Raw genomic sequence first — 19,636 nt, 5'->3', positions numbered from 1 at the left:
CAAAAATTTATATTTTAATAAATATGAAATATTAACTTTGGATTATAAATCGATACATGTTCTTTGATTAGTTAGTTATAGAGTCGAAAATCTTAGATTAAAAAAAAAAAGAGTAATTAGTTCGGCATAGGGGTAAGTAGAAATTAGTTAATTATCGACATAGAATAAGTAGACATGACATCGAGCGGGTGAATGTGAGTTCCCCGTCTACTTATACCACTCTGTATCCGTCGACAAATAAGAGATAAAATTGATTAGTTACTGCTTTTTAAGAAACGAATTTTTCCGATTTATCTTTATCCCTAAAATCTATTTTTTTATAATATATGTTTTTTTATTAAAACAATACATGTTTTATTCATAGAAAAATAAAAAACTAACTAAGTATTTTTTAATATTTTTTTATTTAATCTGTATTTTTTTAAAAATAAATATTAATTTTATTAAATTTGTTAATGTTAAGATTAAAAAATATAAATAAATAATAAAGTAAATTTAATAGATGGTAGCATGATAAAGTGGATGTGGAATGGATAATAATAATATCACCCACTCCACCTTGGTAAGGGTTTTTTCCATGGCTAAGATGAAATGACCCTGCCATTGTAATTTGACCATTTAGCTTTTACTCCTATATATGGATTTAACACAAAAAACAAAAGCTATACATGTAGAGAAGGAAACTTTTTGACTTTCTGATTAACTGTCAGCAAAGTCCATTTTCTACCCTCAACAAATTTAACTTCATATGAAATCAAACTAACAACAGCCTCACAAGATTCCCTCTCTTCAAAGTATACCAAACTTCTTCTCTCTCTCTCTCTCTCTCTCATATTTGAAACAATTTAAAAAAATATGAAGATTAAACCCATGACACTTTTTTGTCTTCAATTCCTCATTGTACGTTTCTATGCGCCAACATGACAAAAGATTTTTAATAACTTACCTGAATAAACTATACCTGTAGGGTTGACTTTTTTTATGCAGACCCAAATAAATTATTACTAGTACTACAAAAACTGCAAAAAGTCAACAAGGGCAACCTTATTTTTTTGTGTTTTGCAGCCATTGAAAGTAAACATGACTTTTGAAATTCTCAATAATTTATTTTTGGTTTTTCAATTCTCAAATAATAAACAAAACTAGATGGTTACAAATTATTTCCTATTAAATAGTTTCTATCAGAATAAGCTTTTATGTGTTTCTTCTCTCAGTGATTCATTTGTCTCTTTCTCTTCGTTTCCGCAATAGAACGGCAGAATCCGTGACCACCCACGTTCTATATAGATCTTCCATCTCATTTTTTCTGCATAAAGTTGAGATTTTTGGATTGGTTTGTGAGTTTTTCATTCTATTGATCATCTGGGTGTGGAAAGTTTGAAATTTCAGACCTCAAGAAGTAGATGTTGAGAGACAGTTGAAATAAATGGATAGTCTTTGTTGCTTCAACTCTGCCAGAAAGGTGATGATTTTTGGACTTTTGTTTTTGTTCTTCCTTTATAGTCTTTGAATTAACCTTTATATCTTTGAAATTTCCTTGTATGGATAAAAGCTTTAGATGGATTGGTGATTTGAGGATTGTCCCAAATTTTATTTCTGTAAGCTTGCTTGATGAAAAAACTTGAAACTTATGTTTATTTTGCGGAATTCGTTAACATTATATCATTAACCGACCGTCTCGTATGCAAGACGGGCTACTTCAAAGGGTTCAAAACTGATCATAGTTAAATCGTACCTAATCTAAATAGAGATTTATAAAATCTTTTGTCATTGTTAAAACGTGATTAAATAGAACCTATAATTGTTTTGTCATTATTGAATTGAGCCTAATCTAGAGCTTCCAAAAATTTAAGAACCTTGTAAAATATGTGAGTAAATGAACTTATGTAGCACCGACATAACACAGATACATGTAACACATTCAATGTTACTGTTTTCTCAAATTATTACCGTGTGGATGTACGTTCAAATGTGTCTATGTTTTACTTTCATCTAAGAACCAAAGTTAAGTGCTTAGTGTATTTTTGTGTTTAATTTAATGAATCTGATATGATTCCTATTTCCTTGCATTGCATTTCTCTATTGACATTTCTTGTGTCCTTCTTTTGTTTGAATTTCTAGGCTGTTGGATCATGTAGCTCTGGCAAAGGCAAGAGCAATCAGTACCCTCTTAAGTATGGCTTTTGCTTAGTTGAAGGGAAACCCGATCACCCAATGGAGGACTTTCATGTAGCGAAAATCGTACAGTTCCATGGGCGAGAGTTAGGACTTTTCGCCATATTTGACGGACACTCGGGAGACACCGTGCCTGCCTATTTACAAAAACATCTCTTTGCTAATATATTGAAGGAAGTGAGTTTTCATCCGATCTGAACTCATCATGTTTGATTCCATTCTTTTCTGTTCTATGTTACATATTGTTGTAATGTCTTTTGGTATGATTTTCGTTTTGCGATTGGTTATTGTAGGAAGACTTCTGGACTGATACGAACAGTTCGATCATCGAAGCTTACGAGTCAACGGATCAGGCCATTCTTTCTCACAGTCCTGACTTGGGCCGAGGAGGGTCGACTGCAGTGACTGCCATTCTTATAAACAATCAGAAGTTATGGATAGCAAACGTTGGAGATTCACGAGCTGTTCTGTCGAGGAAAGGGTCCGCCATACAGATGAGTATCGATCATGAGCCCAATACCGAAAGACGCATCATCGAGAATAAAGGCGGCTTTGTCTCAAACCTTCCAGGTTTGTTAATAAATCTTAATTTTAAGATAGTATCAGAGTTTATCCTAAGTTCCTCACTTGTCGCTGCTGCTATATCAGGAGATGTTGCAAGAGTGAATGGACAGCTCGCAGTTTCTCGAGCATTCGGAGACAGAAACCTGAAGTCACACTTGCGATCTGATCCAGACGTACAACCCGACGATATCGATCAAGATACTGAGCTCTTGATACTTGCTAGTGACGGTCTATGGAAGGTAAGTAAAACCTCGAACAAACTCTTTTTTTTTTTGTATTGTTCGTCTTTGAACTTGAATTTATTTCTGAATTGATTGCATCTCAGGTAATGGCGAATCAAGAAGCAGTTGATATTGCAATAAAGATAAAAGATCCAGAAAAAGCAGCAAAACAACTAACTGCAGAGGCATTGAAAAGAGAGAGTAGGGATGATATTTCATGCATTGTAGTTCGTTTCAAGTGATGATACAAGTTTTTATATATGTTTGGAAATCTCAAGAAATGAGTTATCAGTTTGGAATTTTATGCAACATAGGTTTGGTATTTATCCTATGTAAAATTGAAGCTCTTCAATTAAATTAGATTTAGTGATTTCTTATGTGTAGATTCACATTGTTATTCTTTTCTTTTTGTAATTTGCATTGTTTATGACAATGAATATTGGAGTGAGTTTAATCGTTAAGTTGTATATTTGAAAGTTACTGTTCCCATTGCTGCTATTTCGAAACTAAATCCTAATTGGAGTGTTCTTCCAAAAGAAGTTTCATTTCATTAAATATATATATAAAGTGATTATTGAAGTGATTATTTCAAGTGATTATTATACAAGAAGTCACTTGTATTAGTAGAGGAAACTTATTGTCATATTTGTTTTTTTTACCTAATTGTTAAAGAAGTTAACCTCTTCAAAAAGAACTATCATTATAAGTAAATACCCCTCAAGTTACAAGTTGTTTTATCATATCTTTTTTATTTTAAGTTATCGACTATTTTCTACTCATTCTTTCAAGTTATATTTTTTATATTATTAATAAAATAAAAGTTTCTAAAATAATATATTTTCTACATAAAATGAAAATATAATTTTTTATTTGTGAACAGACGAGGTAACAATAAGTATTTAAGTGTTCTTCCTCAAATTAACTCATATATTTTGTTTCATTCACCATAGGCAAATTGTTTAATTTTGTTTAGAAACAGTTGAGTAATACTCTTTTTTTTTTTAAAAATAAGTTATTTTAAAATTTGATAAAATTTTATTTTTATAATTTTAATATTATTTAGTTAAATAATTAACATAATTATAAATATTATTAAAATTAGATTTTAAAAGAGGGATACCAAAACTTTTAAAAAATAAAAATAGGTATCAAAATTATAATTAAAAAGATAAACATAAACTATCAATCCGTCGAATAAAAGAATTATCGGTTCACTGCTTTGATAAATGAAGAGATCGAGTCACACCGATTTTTATCGATCAATTATAATTATGACTAGATGATCTTACCAGATTATTCTACCCTCTAATTTACGGTGTAACCGATCCAATCAGACAAAACAATTCGGATTTTAAACACGGTTAAAAAGAGTGCGATTATACAAATAAAACTTTAAATAATCATTTGTAAAAGAATATTTCAAAAATTTGGAAAGATAAATTTGTACAAGTATTTCTAATTTTCTAATTTTTTATTTGTTAAAAATAAATAACAATAATAATAATAATAATAATAATAATAATAATAATAATAATAATAATAATAATAATAATAATAAGTTTGTGCTAGTTTTGGTTTCTTACGTGCATCGCGTTCCATTCATTAAAATAAATAAATAAAGAACATTATCAACATTGTTATAATAGAGGAGGGATGACAATGGATAGGGTATGAGTAGAATAATATAATAGTCGTCCCCGTATCCGTAGTTTGAAAAAATTCGTGTATCTGAATCTATACTCGTGTGGGCACTAATATTTGTATCCATATCCTATGATACCTAAGTAACCGTACTCATACGCGTTTACCCGTATTTTTAATAAAAATAATTGATCAATTATAATTTATCATGTAGTTTTAAGTTTTTAATAATATAAAAAAGTCCAAAGATGTTATTGTTGAGTTAAGAGACAAACAAACATTTATATAAAAATGCATACAAATTTAATAGTGACGTATTTAATAAAATTGATAAATAAACTTGTATATATAAGAATAAAAATAAAAATACATAAATATATATTGTACGGGTACTAAGGTACTCGCACTCGCTTATTTTAATGGATAATTGCCCGTGTTCGTGTCCGTACCCATTTTGTGGATTTTTACCCTATCCATTATGGGTAAACTTTGTGTCTATCCGCTTAGGATGAGTCTAATTTTCATCTCTATAATTGAGGAACAAATCAAGAAAATAAAATAAGATCTAATTTCATAAGGCTCTAATCTCTTGTTTCTCATTCCACCATTACTTACCGTGTTCCCTTTCTCATTCTTCACCATTTTCAACCACTTTAATTTTATTCTTTTTCTTCGTTTTCACTATCACTTCAATTTTTCAGATTTGATTCTTTCACATCTCAATTCTCTTTAATTTTTTCGGTGTTTGTATTAGATTCTTGAATTTTGATAAATTTTTATTATTATTGAATTTTGGTTGATCTGAATTGTTGTTGTCAGAGTGAAATTGAAACAATATGCATCCTCAACAACGTAGTCCGAGTGGTTTTGCGAGAGGTTATAATTGTTAGAAGTAATTCATTTGTTGCATTAGTAGTATTTCTTTTGTTAAACTTAACCTAGATAGTGTAGGTTAGCATGTTTCTTACGTGACATTATTATTTGTGTATATATACTAGTGTAGTTGTCAACCGTTTGTACACAATAGAGCAGTGTGAGTGCAGTATGTGTGCAACCATTTGTTGTAACCGTTTAAGCAGAGTAGTGAAAATTTGTTATTATCTCTTCTCTCTCTTCTTCCATCTCCATCTTCTTCATCTTGTGCATCAACAATTGGTATTTAGAGCTCCAATTTAGATCCACAGGAAAACATAGAGAAACACGAGTGAACGACGAGGCGCTGTGTGATTGATTTCGTTTCCTGAATTTGTATTGAATTTCTGAATCAGAATCGTAATAAAATCACATTTCTTGATTCCGCGGGATTGAGAAACACTAGTGTTTGGTGAGATCTGAGTGATTTTCACAAAGTTGAAGATGAACGAAAACGGTAATTTGAGTACGAAGCTTATAGTGTTCGATGACAAAAACTGAAATCGATGGATGATTCAGATGTGTGTGTTGTTTGGCGCTCAAGATGTTCTTGATCTCGTTAACGACGATTATGTCCCGGTTGCACTTCCAGAAAATGCAACAGATGCGCAGAGGAATTCTTAGTATAATCTGAGGAAGAAGGACCAGAAGGCGTTGTTCTTCATCCATCAGTGTGTGGATGTGAACATGTTTGAGAAAATCGCTGATTCGACGATATCGAAGGTTGCGTGGGACACATTGGTACGATGCTATGGTGGTGATGCATCAATGAAGAAGGTAAAGTTACAGTCTCTACGTGAGCGGTATGATAACCTCAATATGAAGAACAATGAGAAGGTACCTTGCTACATTTCCAGAGTCATTCTGATCACAAATAAGATGAAGTTGTGTGGAGAAACTCTATCTGAAGAAAGTATCATTGAGAAGGTACTTAGGTCTCTTACTCCTCAGTTTGATTACATTGTGGTAGCCGTTGAACATTCTAAGGATCTTAGCATCATGAGAATTGAAGAGTTGCAAATGAGTCTAGAGGCACAATAGTTCTGTCTGACTGAGAGAAACTCTAAAATGGAGGTAGAGCAGCAGGCTCTAAAAGCAGCTTCTGGTAAGATATATCAGAAAGTCTTGGTTAGGATCCAGTAAGAAATTTGATGGTGTTCAAAAGTCAGAAACCTCAACTTCTGAAAGGTAGAAGAGTGCTCAGAAGGGGAAGGAGAAGTATGACAAGAGCAAAGTTCAGTTCTACTGTTGTAAGAAGTTTGACCACTTCGCTACTGATTGTTGGTCAAACAAAGAAAGGAATTCAGAAGAAGAAAACGTAGCCAGAGGAGATTCTGATGATGAGTGTTATTGATGACTTTTGAATCTGATGATGCGTATTTGGGACTAGTGGTATATGGACACTGGATGCTCATATCATCTTACTAGAATTACGAAATGGCTAGTTGACTTTAACTCTGGTAAGAGGACAAAGATCAGATGTGATGATGAAAAATACCTCAATGCTGAAGGTATGGGAAATGTCAGTAGCTCTGAATAATTGTAAATCAACATTGATTTAGAATGTGTGGTATGTTCCTGACATGAAAAGAAATATGATTAGTGTAGGTTAATTAATTGAGAAAGGATTTCCAATTACCATGAAGGACAATCTTTTGAAGCTATATAACTGTAATTAGAAGCTGATTATGAAGCCAGGGGAGGAAAAGAACATTCAAAGTGAATGTTAAAACTACAGACTCTGAATGCCTTAGTGCAACAAGTGTTGTGAAGGAAAGTGAGTTATGGCACAAAACATTCGGTTATCTAAATTTTAGAAGCTTAGGGCATCTGAATTTTAAGAATTTGGTACATAGAATTTCTGCAATTAAGAAGCCAGAGAATTCATGTAATGTGTTCATGAGATGAAAGCAACCAAGACTGCCATTTGCATCTAAAATGCCTCGAAGAGCAAAGCATGCTCTGGGTATGGTGCATTATGATGTCCGTGGACCATTTCTAGTACCTTCACTTGGAGGGAATAAATATTTTCTGTCATTTGTTGATGAGTTCACAAGAATGACATGGGTATCCCTTATAAAGTTCAACCACTAGGTGTTTTCTGAATTTAAGAAATTCAGAGTCATGGTTGAGAATCAGAGTGGTCAGAAGCTGAAAACTCTCAGAACTAATGGTGGATGTGAGTATAACTCTATAGAGTTTAGAAAGTTCTGTGAGGAGAATGGGATTGAGCATGAGGTAATTGCTTCATACACTCCTCAACACAATGGTCTTGGTGAAAGAAGAAACCAAACTTTGTTTGATATGACAAAGAGTATGTTGATAGAGAAGAAGCTACCTCACACCTTGTGGAGAGAAGTTGTTGCCACTGCACCATATGTGCTCAACAGGTGTCCAACCAAGAAGTTGAAATAAAATTTTCCTTTAGAGAAGTGGACTAAATACACCTTAAGTGTGATCCATCTGAAGGTGTTTGGTTCTATTTGCTAGAAACATGTTCCAGATGCTAAGAGAAGGAAGTTGGATGACAGAAGTAAAATTATGTTGCTTGTAGGGTTCCACAATACAAGTGCTTATAAGCTCTACTATCATGTCACTAACAAGGTTGAATTCAACAGACATGTCATTGTGAAGGAATCAAAATCATGTATTAGAGTAAATCTCAATCCAACTCTGGTGTAGAGTTAACCTCTGAAGATACTTAAGAATATGAAGGTTCTGAAGATGAGTTAGAATTATAAAATGATTATGAAGGTGACTCTGAAGGTGAGTATGATTCTAAAGACGATTCTGACTCTGATGGGGAATCTGATTCTGATCAAGATTCTAATGGTGATTCAGACTCTATTGGAGATCAAAACTTTGGGAATATTCCAGACTCTGAAGGTGGTCATGCCTATAAAGGTGGTACTTATGGGGTTCCATCATCTGATACTATTCCAGCATCCGAAGAAGATTCTTAACAAGTTCAAAGGCCACAAAGAATCATATAAATACCAAGAAGGTTTGCAGAGTTTGACATGCTGTAAGATACTGAAGCAGACTCTGAAGGATAATTCATTAAGTGTGCTATGTTAGTAGACTTTGAACCAGTGAGTACTGAAGAAACACTCAAGAAGAAAGTGTGGCTGAAGGTCATGAAAGAAGAACTTAAGCTTATATAAAGAAACAAGACTTGAAAGTTGACAGAGCTTCCAAAGGACAAGAAAGTCATCAGCGTCAGAAGGATTTTCAAGATGACACTAAAGCCAAATGGATCAATTGGCAACACAAATCAAGGTTAGTGGCAAAAGGCTTCATACAAAAACCTGGGTTAGACTACTTTGAGGTGTTTGCTCCTGTAGCGAGACATGAGACAACCAAACTGGTGATTGTGATAGCTACAAACAGGAATTGGCCTCTGATGCATTTAGTTGTGAAATCTGCATTTCTGAACGGTCCATTACAAGAAGAGGTATACATGTCATAACCTCTTGGATTTTTGAAAAAGGACCAGGAAAGGATGATGTACAGGTTACATAAAGCATTGTATGAGTGAAACAAGCTCCTAGAGCTTGGAATCTGAAGATTGATTCATTTTTCAAGCTCTAAGGATTCATAAAGTGTAAGATGAAGTATGGCGTTTATGTTCAACATACTTCTAAAGGCAATATGATTCTGGTGTGTCTCTATGTTGATGATATATTACTAACCGGGAGTTGTGAACATGATATAGTTAAGTTGAAGAAAGTGTTGATGCATGAGTTTGAGATAACTGATCTAGGAAAGATGACATATTTCCTAGGGATGAAGTATATGTACTCTGAGAAGGGTATCGTTTTGCATCAGCTGAAATACAAACTTGAGCTTCTGAAGAGATTCAAGTTGCTGAATTGTAAGACTGCTGTCACACAGTCAGAAACAAATCACAAATTGGATTATGATTCTGAAGGTGATGATGTAGTTGCCACAACTTTCAAGCTGTTGGCTGGCTCTTTAAGCTATTTGTGTAATGCCATACCTGACATTTTCTATGCAATTGGAATGGTTAGTAGGTTCATGAGTGAGCCGAAGTGGTCTCATTAAATGCTGTTAAGATTCTGAGGTATATTAAGGGGACTCTGAAGTATGGAGTTTTGTTCCCTTATGTAGAGAAGACTAATTTATAACTGATGTGTTACTCATACTCTGATTGGTGTAGAGACAAAATTGATAGAAGAAGTACTTCTGAATATTTGTTTAAGTATCTGAGAAGTCATATTTCTTGGTGTACGAAGAAGCAACCAGTTGTTGCTTTGTCAACATGTGAAGCTGAATACATTGCAGGTGTTGTGGCTGCATGTTAAGCTGCTTAGCTTATGAATTTACTGAAAGATATGAAGATCAAGGTAAACAAGCCTTTGAAGTTGACGATTGATAATAAGCCTGAAATCGAACTTGCCAAGAACCTAGTTGCATGAGAGAAGCAAGCATATTGAGAATAAGTATCATTTTCTGAGAAGTCAGGTTCATAATGGAGTGCTAGAAGTTATGCATTGTAGAACCCAAAAGCAGTTGGTAGATGTTCTGACGAAAGCGATTAAGACTGATCAATTTCTTCATTTGAGGGATGTAATTGGTGTTGTTAGTTTTGATTAGCTGAACATTAATAGTATTTGTTAAGCTTAACCTAGCTAGTGTAGGTTAACATGTTGCGTACGTGACATTATCATTTGTGTATATAAACTAGTGTAACTGTCAACAGTCTGTACACAGAAGAGTAATGCGAGTGCAGTATGTGTGCAACCATTTGTTGTAACCGTTTTAGTAGAGTAGTGGAAGTTTATTATTCTCTCTTTCCCCTCTCTTCTTCCATCCACATCTTCTTCACCTTGTGCACCAACAATAATAATCACAAAGGTTCTTTTTCTGCTGCCACCGTCTCTGGTGGTGGTGGTGATATTTTTGTGGAAGCAGGTAGGCTAGCTGTTGAGTATTTAGTTTTTCAGGGATTGTTGCCGCTGAATGTATTGTCTTTGAAGGTTTATAATCAGAATGGTAGTTTTAAGAAACATGTTGGTGTTGGTTTTGGTGGTGTGGGGGGAAATTTGGTTAATGGAGGAAGGTTTTCGGTGCTTACTAAATAGATGGTGGCGTGACAGGGATACCCGAATCTGTTTGGGATGAGCTTTGGGTTTTAATTTTCATTCCAGATGAGGATTGCGACGTGGAACATGGGTTATTTTGAGATTTAGGTTTGAGTTTAGGGAGGTAAAAACCGTCTCTGATCCACCCTGTTGCCATGCCTACTTGAAACAAACAATGTCAGGACACTAGTACAACATTTTTCTCACAAGTAGTTTTCACTCAAAAGACACAAAGATAACTTTGGTGAGATAAAATATTTAAAGAGGGATAAATAAGACTAATAAAATAATAAGAACTAGGAAAATTCCAAATTCTGATGTGATTTTGAATGAGAAGAGACTTCCTTTATATAGAAGAAAAAGTGACTCAAAAAGAAAACAATGCATGAGCTAAATTAAAGAGATACTCACATATGACAGTCGATTGATACACCAAAACAATCGATTGTTTAAACCACAAATAGAAAATTTTGATATTTAACCATTATAAATTATTAAGAGACTTGCTCAAATAAATTTTAAGTGTTACAAAGCAAAAATCGATTGGAGCATTAAGGCTAATTGATTATTTAGTTTTAAAACAACTCTGAACTGATAAGACAATTCACTAATCAATTAGGTAGGTCTTAATAAAATCTTTAATGTGATTTTAGAAAATAAAGAGAGGTTCCTTAAAGGTTATAAATGTGTGTGAGAGAGTTGTCAAAGTATTTTAAGAGTTACTACTCTCTTACTTTCACAAGACTCTAGTCACTCAGATACATCAGACTAATATAATATTTCAAGTTTTTTTGTGTGCCAAATACGCCGATCATACAAATACTTCACTAGAACCATGAATCTTCTACTTGATGAGACTTGAGATATCTTCAAATTAATCACCATTATTAGAGAATTAAAAATATATCATCACCGACTTCAACAAACATCAACGTTGTCGTCATCAAAATATCAAGACCACCTGAATCATTAGCTCCATATTTACACACACATAAATTCACTTAACCGAGAGTGTAAAATAATCCTACTGTCATTTAGTAAGAAATCATTGATATTGCCCTATCATATAAATAATTTTAAAATATCTCTATAATTTGAAGAAATACACATAGTTAATTAGATATTTATATTGATGATATATCTTATTTTTAAGTAAATATTTTTTAATAAATTTATTATTATAATTAATTATGTAAACAATTTTAATATCATAATAAAGAGCAGGTGTTTTTGAGTTATATATATATAGGTCAAAATAGTCTCATAATAATTTAGATGCTCCAACTATAGAACTATCAACCGAATTCTAGTATATATATATATACTCCAACACTTGTTAGTATCTCTATTTTTTCTTTTAAAGAAGTGTTATTATCTGTACTTTTGTGAAACTTGAAATTACAGATGTCCATGCCCATGTTAACCTTGTTTTTATATATAAATAAAAAATTAGAATGTTGAAGAAGACGCTTCTAACCGCTTCACGAATCAGAAAATCCACAAATCATTGCATTCCAATTCCACATTCATCCATCGATCAATCCAATGAATCAATCAATAGAAAATCCTAAATTTAATTAATCAAAATACTCTGTTTTCCCCTGTTTTCCTCTGTTTTCCTCTGTTTCCCAGATCATCACCACCACCATCGTATTAAAACAACAAACCCATTTGAATTTCTTCATAACCCATTTCATTATCTTCATAACCCATCACATTAATCATAAAAAGTTTCTTTTTTTTCCATGTTGACAAGATTTTCAAAATGCTTCAGTTTTACCGCTTCCAGAGACTGGTTATACCGTCACACCTTCACCGTCGCCGGTCTCCGGTCAGATGTCACCGATCTTGGCGACGGAACCATCATGCATTGTTGGGTTCCCAAATTGCATAACCCATCTAAACCAACACTTGTTCTTGTTCACGGTTTTGGTGCCAATGCAATGTGGCAATACGGTGAACATCTTCGTCATTTCATCACACATTTCAATTTGTATGTTCCTGATCTTCTTTTCTTTGGTGGATCTTTCACTTCACGGCCTGAGAGGACAGAGTCTTTTCAAGCGGTGTGTTTGAAGAAACTCATGGAGGCTCATGGTGTTGAGAGGTTGAGCTTGGTTGGGATAAGCTATGGTGGATTTGTGGGGTATAGTTTGGTTGCTCAGTTTCCTGAGGTGGTGGAGAAGTTGGTTTTGTGTTGTGCTGGTGTTTGTTTGGAAGAGATTGATATGAAAAATGGGTTGTTTACGGTTTCTAGTTTGGACGATGCTTCTAGTATCTTGTTGCCTCAAACTCCTGATAAGCTTAGGGAATTGATGAGGTTGTCTTTTGTTAAACCTGCTAGGGTTGTGCCTTCTTATTTCCTTGAAGATTTCATTCATGTATGTATCAATGCTTCTCTCTTTTGATACGATAATAAATTACGATCTCTGTAGCACCGACACTTCTAATTTATTACTCGTGTCTACACATGAGTGTTTTGTCCGGTGTTTGTGTTTGTGTTTCTGGTTTATTTATCTTGACACTCTTGTGATGATTTTATAATGGATGTGGTTATTGATTTTGACAGGTGATGTGCAAAGATTACATTGAACAAAAGAAAGAATTGCTTTTGGCAATACTAAAAGATAGACACCTTCCCAACCTTCCAAAGATCAAACAGGTATATATAAGAATATATAGCCATTCTTTCTTTTATTCTTAATTATACATCTAGCTTTTAAACCTACTAGATATGGCTTAGATGTCATTGCTGTCATTGTTTTAGAATGTGTTTGGCTATTTGTATTGAATGAGCATAAACTTATGTTTAAGAGAATTGGTTTCTCTTGAAGTATAGACACGTCTAATACGTCGACACTTGGAGTTATATGGAAAAAATGAATAAACAGAATGTAACTAAATGAAATTTAACTATATGGATCGGAATGTAACTATCTATGTCAGTGTCGTATCTGTGTCAGACACTGACACATGACACATGTCTGACATTAAACACACTTATTTAGAGCACAAATCTATTTGGAATGCATTGATTGAGACACACACAAACAAGCAAGTACATTATAATATATATGCTTCACCTTTGAATATTGACAATATTTTGGTTTTTCATTGAAGCTCCCAACTCTAATCATGTGGGGTGAACAAGATCAGATATTCCCTTTGGAACTAGGCCACAGATTAAAAAGGTGATATTTCAACTCAATGGAACTTCATTCATGTTGCTACTTATAATTTTCTTTGAATTCGCGTGCATCTTATTAAACTAGTTAGCACGGACTTGTCTCCTCTTTGAAACAGGCATATAGGTGAAAACGCCCAAATGGTGATCATCAAGAACGCAGGCCATGCATTGAACATTGAAAAGTCCAAAGAATTTGCTAGACATTTGAAGTCATTCCTCATCGATTCAAATTCGTGCCCTTCTTCTCCAGCTTCTTTGAAAGAACAAATCCAAAAGACATTACCGTTCGATTTCAGTAAGTCATAGATAGCACTTGTCTTTTTGACAAGGCCATCAAGATGATGAAGGTTTCAATTTCATAACTATTTAGCTTCTACAAGAAGCTAAAACCGATTTTCCAAACATATCTATTCGTGAAGGAAACTACTACTTTTACTTTGGTTAAACGGTGTAAGAGCTTTTTTTTTGTTTATACGGGAGGGGTCGATTTACACTAAAGTTACACTGATCAATAACAATTTAACGAATACAAACTTTACATAATTCAGAGTTGAGTTGAAAGTTTATATACTAACATAGAAGATCGATCTCGACATATAATACCTATTTTGTTATATTGCAGATAGGTATTGGTCAGGCTGGGGTGCATTGGCATGGTGTGTTGCTCTATTATTATTGCAGCCAATATTTGAAACCAAATTGTTTGTAATGCTTCTCATCATCTTTCTTCTAAATTTCTCTCTATGTTTCCTCTTTCTTCATAGTACTTAAGATGAACAAATAATAGTATCTATCATTTGCTGCAATATCCTTATTTAGGAGTAAAAATCATCTCCATTTTTATAAATATTCTTTATTTTTTTACTATAGTTTTGAAATATATAAAAGATATAAATACACAATTTTAAAATTTGAGACATTATTAGATAAAAGTTATTGGCCTTATATCATTATCATCTGAATTCTAATCTTAAATCTTAAAATGTCTCTCACAAAATTCTTTTCTCCTAAATTCTATTCTTATTAATTAATATAAATTGAATAGTTTAAAGTAGATTGAACCAAAATGCCCTCTCACTCGTCTACCAAATTCAAACTTAACTGAAGTAAAATGTTCTAAGGTGTCTCTCTCATATGTTGGATGTTTGAGAAAATGTCTCCAACCAAGTTGTTTGAACATCCAGTTAACATCATCAAGCATAAGTAGAGTTCCTAAACAGGTTTCATTATTGTACCTTGTTGGCGTAATATGATGATGTACAATTATGTCGAACCTTGCTTTTTGATCTTCATCTCTGAACTCGATTCCCATGGGGAGTTCTACTGTAGTAGTGAAATTTATTCTTCCTCTTTGTTTTGTTGTTGATGAATCACCTCTGAGAAATTTTCTTGGAGGCATTTTTTTAAAGCTTTTGAGCAAACACGGTTTTGGTTATGGTTTGTGGGTATTGGTGGTGATTTTCGTTTTTGTGATGGAAGATGGTGAAGTTGTGAAGGTTTGAAAATGGAAGTTTGGTGTGGTGGTTTGTGTTTTTGAAGAGGAAGAAGGATGATGGTTACTTTTGTTTTGAGAGGAACGAAGGACAATGGAAAGATTTTAGTTAAAAGAAGAATCTTTGTGGGTTTTAATTGATGGAGAGGGATCTTGAAGGTCTTTTAGGTTTCTAAAAACTTGGGAAATTGCATTTGAACGCTATTGACAGGCGTCAACATTAGTGACAGACGATCCCTCAACCCTTAAAGGGTTGGGTTTTGAAAAAATGACAACCTGATCGTCATTCTTTCTACCTCACTTTTCATTTTTCTCTCACTTTTCATCTAAATGAGATGACAATAGTCATCTCATATAACAACCCACCCATCATGGTCATGGTCACTTTCATGAGTGCCAATTTTATGATTTTAGGATTTCTCCAAAACGACTGATCTCTTTATTTTCTCTACAAATTCAAATAGTCAAAAACAAAAATTTATAAGATTAAAAACTCGTGGGCCGCCTCCCATGCATCACTTTGTTTAAAGTCAATTAGCTCGACTTTTCAATTCTCAATTTTTAAGAGGGTTCCTTCAAGGTGAAGCGAACACCCCTTTTATACGTCCTCTCCGGTGAAATAATGTTTCAACCTCTGGCCATTCACTATGAATGATCCGGTGGATGTACTCTAGACTTTGACAACTCTAAATGGAATTACCTTATTCATATGATATAGTCCAAATCACTGAGAGCAAAGCTTTCTTGGGAATAACTTCAACCTGAAATTAAATAGAAAAACCAACTCTCCTTCTTTGAATTCTCTCTTGACGATTCGTTTGTCATTCCACCATTTTGTTCTTCCTTTGTAAAGCTTGGAGTTTTCTTACACATCAAGCCTTAACTCTTCTAACTCATTCAATTGTAATTTCCTCTTTTTACCTACATTTTCATAGTCCATATTCAGGGTTTTTGATAACCCAATAAGTGTTATGCTCCAGCTCAACAGGTAGATGACATGACTTTCCATAGATAAGCTTAAAGGGGGTGGTTGTTCCAATGTGTTTTTTAGAGCAGTCTGGTATGCCCAGAGCGCATCGTCGAGCTTAAAGGCTCAATCCTTCCTAGAAAGGGAGATTCTATTTTCTAAGATGGTTTTGATCTCCCTGTTAGGAACCTTCACCTAGTCACTCGCTTGAGAATGATAAGGTGGTTCAACCCTATGTTTCGCTCTATACATTGTCAGGAGATTTTGAAATTGCCTAGATATGAAGTGCGACCCCCATGGCTTTTGACTAACCTATGGGACACCAAACTTTGTGGAAATTATTTTTTTAAACATTTTATCATTTGTTGGAGAGGTCGTCGCCTCAATCCATTTTGATACATAATCGACTACAACGAGTATGAATTGGTTTCCCATAGATGAAGGAAAGAGTCCTGTGAAATTGATCCCCTAAACATCAAATATATCAACTTCTAGGGTGTTATTGAGAAGTATCTCATTCCTCTTTGAGATGTTCTTAGTACGTTGGAGCTGATCACATCTCTTTATAAATGAATGCACACCCTTTAATAGGTTGGGCCAATAAAGGTCGACTTCAAGAATTTTTGCCACATTTTTATCAGTGGTTTCATGTCTACCATAGGTGGAAGAATGTCAATGGATCACCACACTTTCAAACTCTTCCTCTAGGATACACCTCCAGAAAATTTCGTCGGCGCATCTCTTAAAAAGTAGAGACTCATCCCAATAGTAATGCCTAAGATCCGTAAGAAAATTTTTCTTGCGTTGGTAATCCTTATCTAGAGGTAAGACTTCGAAAAAAAAGGTAGTTGACAAAGTCATTGTACCATGGAGTTTCTTTCTGAATTAATGCAAATAACTTATCATTTGGAAAAGAGTCATCAAGAGGAAACTCATCCTCCCTAATATCACAACCATATTTTTTTGTCCCTTTCTTATCCCTTATTTCTATATCAAACTCATGTAACAACATAATCCATCGAATTAGCCTCAACTTTGCATCCTTTTTTAGGAGATATCTAATCGATGTGTTGTAAATACAAACAACTATTTTTGAACTTACCAAGTAGGAACATAACTTATCAATAACGTAAACCACATCCAAAATTTCTTTCTTTGCGACCGCATAATTAACTCGCGCCTCATCCAGAGTCATATTGGCATAATATATGGCATGCATTTTCTTGTCCTTCTTTTGTCCTAACACCGTGCCTACTACATAGTCGTTCGTGTCACATATGATCTCAAAGGGTATACTCAAGTTATGAGGTTGCATAATTGGTTCAGAGATAAATCATTTTTTCAATATTAAGAAGGATTCGAGGCACTCTTCATTAAATTTAAATTCGACATCTTTCATCAATAGCCTTATTAGGCGTTTGGAAATTTTAGATAAGTCATTGATAAACCGGTGGTAAAAACTGTCATGTCCTAAGAAACTTCTGATCTCTCTCACGGTGGTTGGAGGTGTCAACTTCTTTATAACATCTATCTTACCCCTATAAACATGTATCCCTCTTTTTGACACCAAATGTCCAATGACTATGCCCTCCTTCACCATGAAGTGGAATTTCTCCCAGTTAAGCACCAGATTAACCTTTACATGCCTTGCTAGGACATTCTATAATTTTGATAGGCATCCTCAAAACTTGACCCCTAAACCAAGAAATCGTCCATAAAGACTTCAATTTTATCTTCTAGGAAATAAGAGAAAGTCAACATCATGTAATGTTGGAAAGTTACAGGCGCATTACACAATCCAAATGACACTCACCCGTAAGAAAATGTACTATAAGAGCAAGTAAAGGTCATTTTCTCTTGGTAACTCGGATGAATGTGTATTTGGAAGAACCTTAAATAACCATCAAGGTAGCAAAAATGGGAGTGCTTAGCTAGACGCTCAAGCATTTGGTCGATGAATGGGAGTGGGAATGATATTTTCTAGTGGCCTTGTTTATCTTCCTATAATCTATGCACATGAAACACCCCATAACGGTTCTTGTGGAGACATGATCATCCTTCTCGTTCTTCACTACCATCATACCTCCCTTTTTGGGCAATACTTGAACTAGTCTAACCCATTTTCTATCAGAGCTGGGGTATATTACCCCAACATACAAGTGTTTCAGTAACTCCTTCTTAAGTACCTCACTCAGGTTAGGATTTAATCTTCTCTAATGCTCTCTTGAGGGTTTGTAATCCTCTTTAGCAAGATCCTATGCATACAAACAAAGGGTATGATTCCTTTAAGGTTGTCGATGGTGTACCATATCGCTTTAGGGTATCTTTTTAAGACATCCAATAGTTTCTCAGTCTCGTTCTTTTCTAACTCGGCATTACCGATAACTGGATGGTTTAACTATTTGTCCAAAAATTTGTATATTAGATTATGGGGGAAGAGTTTCACCTTTATCTTTGTTTTTTCTTGACTTTTAGTGGGTGTCGTAAGCATCTCAAAGCATTGGTTTTGATAAGATGGATTTTCGTCTAACAAGTTTTCATATGACTCTGCTTCGCTATTCTTATGGATGGTGCTTCCAATCAGACACGCCTCCAACCCATCGGCCAAATGGACAGGTTCTTCATGAATTTAGACAAGATGAACTCAATCTTTGCATCTCCTACTTTAAAAGTAATTATACCCCTCTTAACATAAATTATGGCACCAATGGTGGCTAAAAAGGGCCTTCCTGAGATGATTGGAATGTGAACATCTTCATATATATCCTTGACCACGAACTCGGTGGGAATGTAAAACTGACCGATTCTTATGGGAACATTCTTATTGAGTATTTTATGGATCTATCCACCTAATTATAAGGACATTCTTGTAGGTTTAAGCTCACCAAGATCGAGTCTTTTACGAATATATAGAGGCATTAGACTAAATATCACTCCAAGATCACACATGGCTTTGTGTATGATAGTATTACCAATGAAACAGAGAATTGAGAAACTTTCAGAATCTTTCAGCTTTAGAGTTAGCTTGTTTTGAATGATAGCATTACACTCTTCAGTTAGTGATATTGTACCAATGTCATCAAAATTTTGATCATTTGTCAGAATTTCCTTCAAGAATTTTTCATATGAGGGCATTTGAGTTATAGCCTCATTGAAGGGTTTGTTGATACAAAGCTTTTTGAGCAATCCAACAAACTTCTTAAATTGTTCCTCAATTTTTGCTTTCGCGAATCCCTGTGGGAATGGGATTGAAGGATTATATGGAAGAGGAGATACCTATGGATCTTTTTTTCTTCCTCTACCACCTCTATCGTAGGTGGAGTAGGCACACTCTCCTTTTCGGGTGGTACAAACTCACTCTCATTATCTTTT

General features: G+C 34.2%; 2 protein-coding genes across 2 annotated transcripts; both read left to right on the top strand.

Annotated features, from left to right (window-relative positions):
* Positions 1–861: 861 nt before the first annotated feature.
* On the top strand, positions 862–3,436 carry LOC127084620 (probable protein phosphatase 2C 10). The gene is made up of 5 exons (XM_051025111.1): positions 862–1,462; positions 2,122–2,352; positions 2,469–2,745; positions 2,824–2,978; positions 3,065–3,436. The coding sequence occupies exons 1-5, from the start codon at positions 1,427–1,429 to the stop codon at positions 3,200–3,202; spliced, it is 837 nt and encodes a 278-aa protein (XP_050881068.1). The 5' UTR covers positions 862–1,426; the 3' UTR covers positions 3,203–3,436.
* Positions 3,437–11,987: 8,551 nt separating this feature from the next.
* On the top strand, positions 11,988–14,652 carry LOC127084596 (uncharacterized). The gene is made up of 5 exons (XM_051025080.1): positions 11,988–12,999; positions 13,188–13,280; positions 13,739–13,809; positions 13,922–14,100; positions 14,428–14,652. The coding sequence occupies exons 1-5, from the start codon at positions 12,364–12,366 to the stop codon at positions 14,574–14,576; spliced, it is 1,128 nt and encodes a 375-aa protein (XP_050881037.1). The 5' UTR covers positions 11,988–12,363; the 3' UTR covers positions 14,577–14,652.
* Positions 14,653–19,636: the final 4,984 nt, after the last annotated feature.

The sequence above is a fragment of the Lathyrus oleraceus genome, chromosome 1 (genome assembly GCF_024323335.1).
Source record: "Lathyrus oleraceus cultivar Zhongwan6 chromosome 1, CAAS_Psat_ZW6_1.0, whole genome shotgun sequence".
NCBI lineage: Eukaryota > Viridiplantae > Streptophyta > Magnoliopsida > Fabales > Fabaceae > Lathyrus > Lathyrus oleraceus.
Note: the sequence above shows the minus strand (reverse complement) of the source record. Positions and strands in the feature narration are given on the sequence as shown.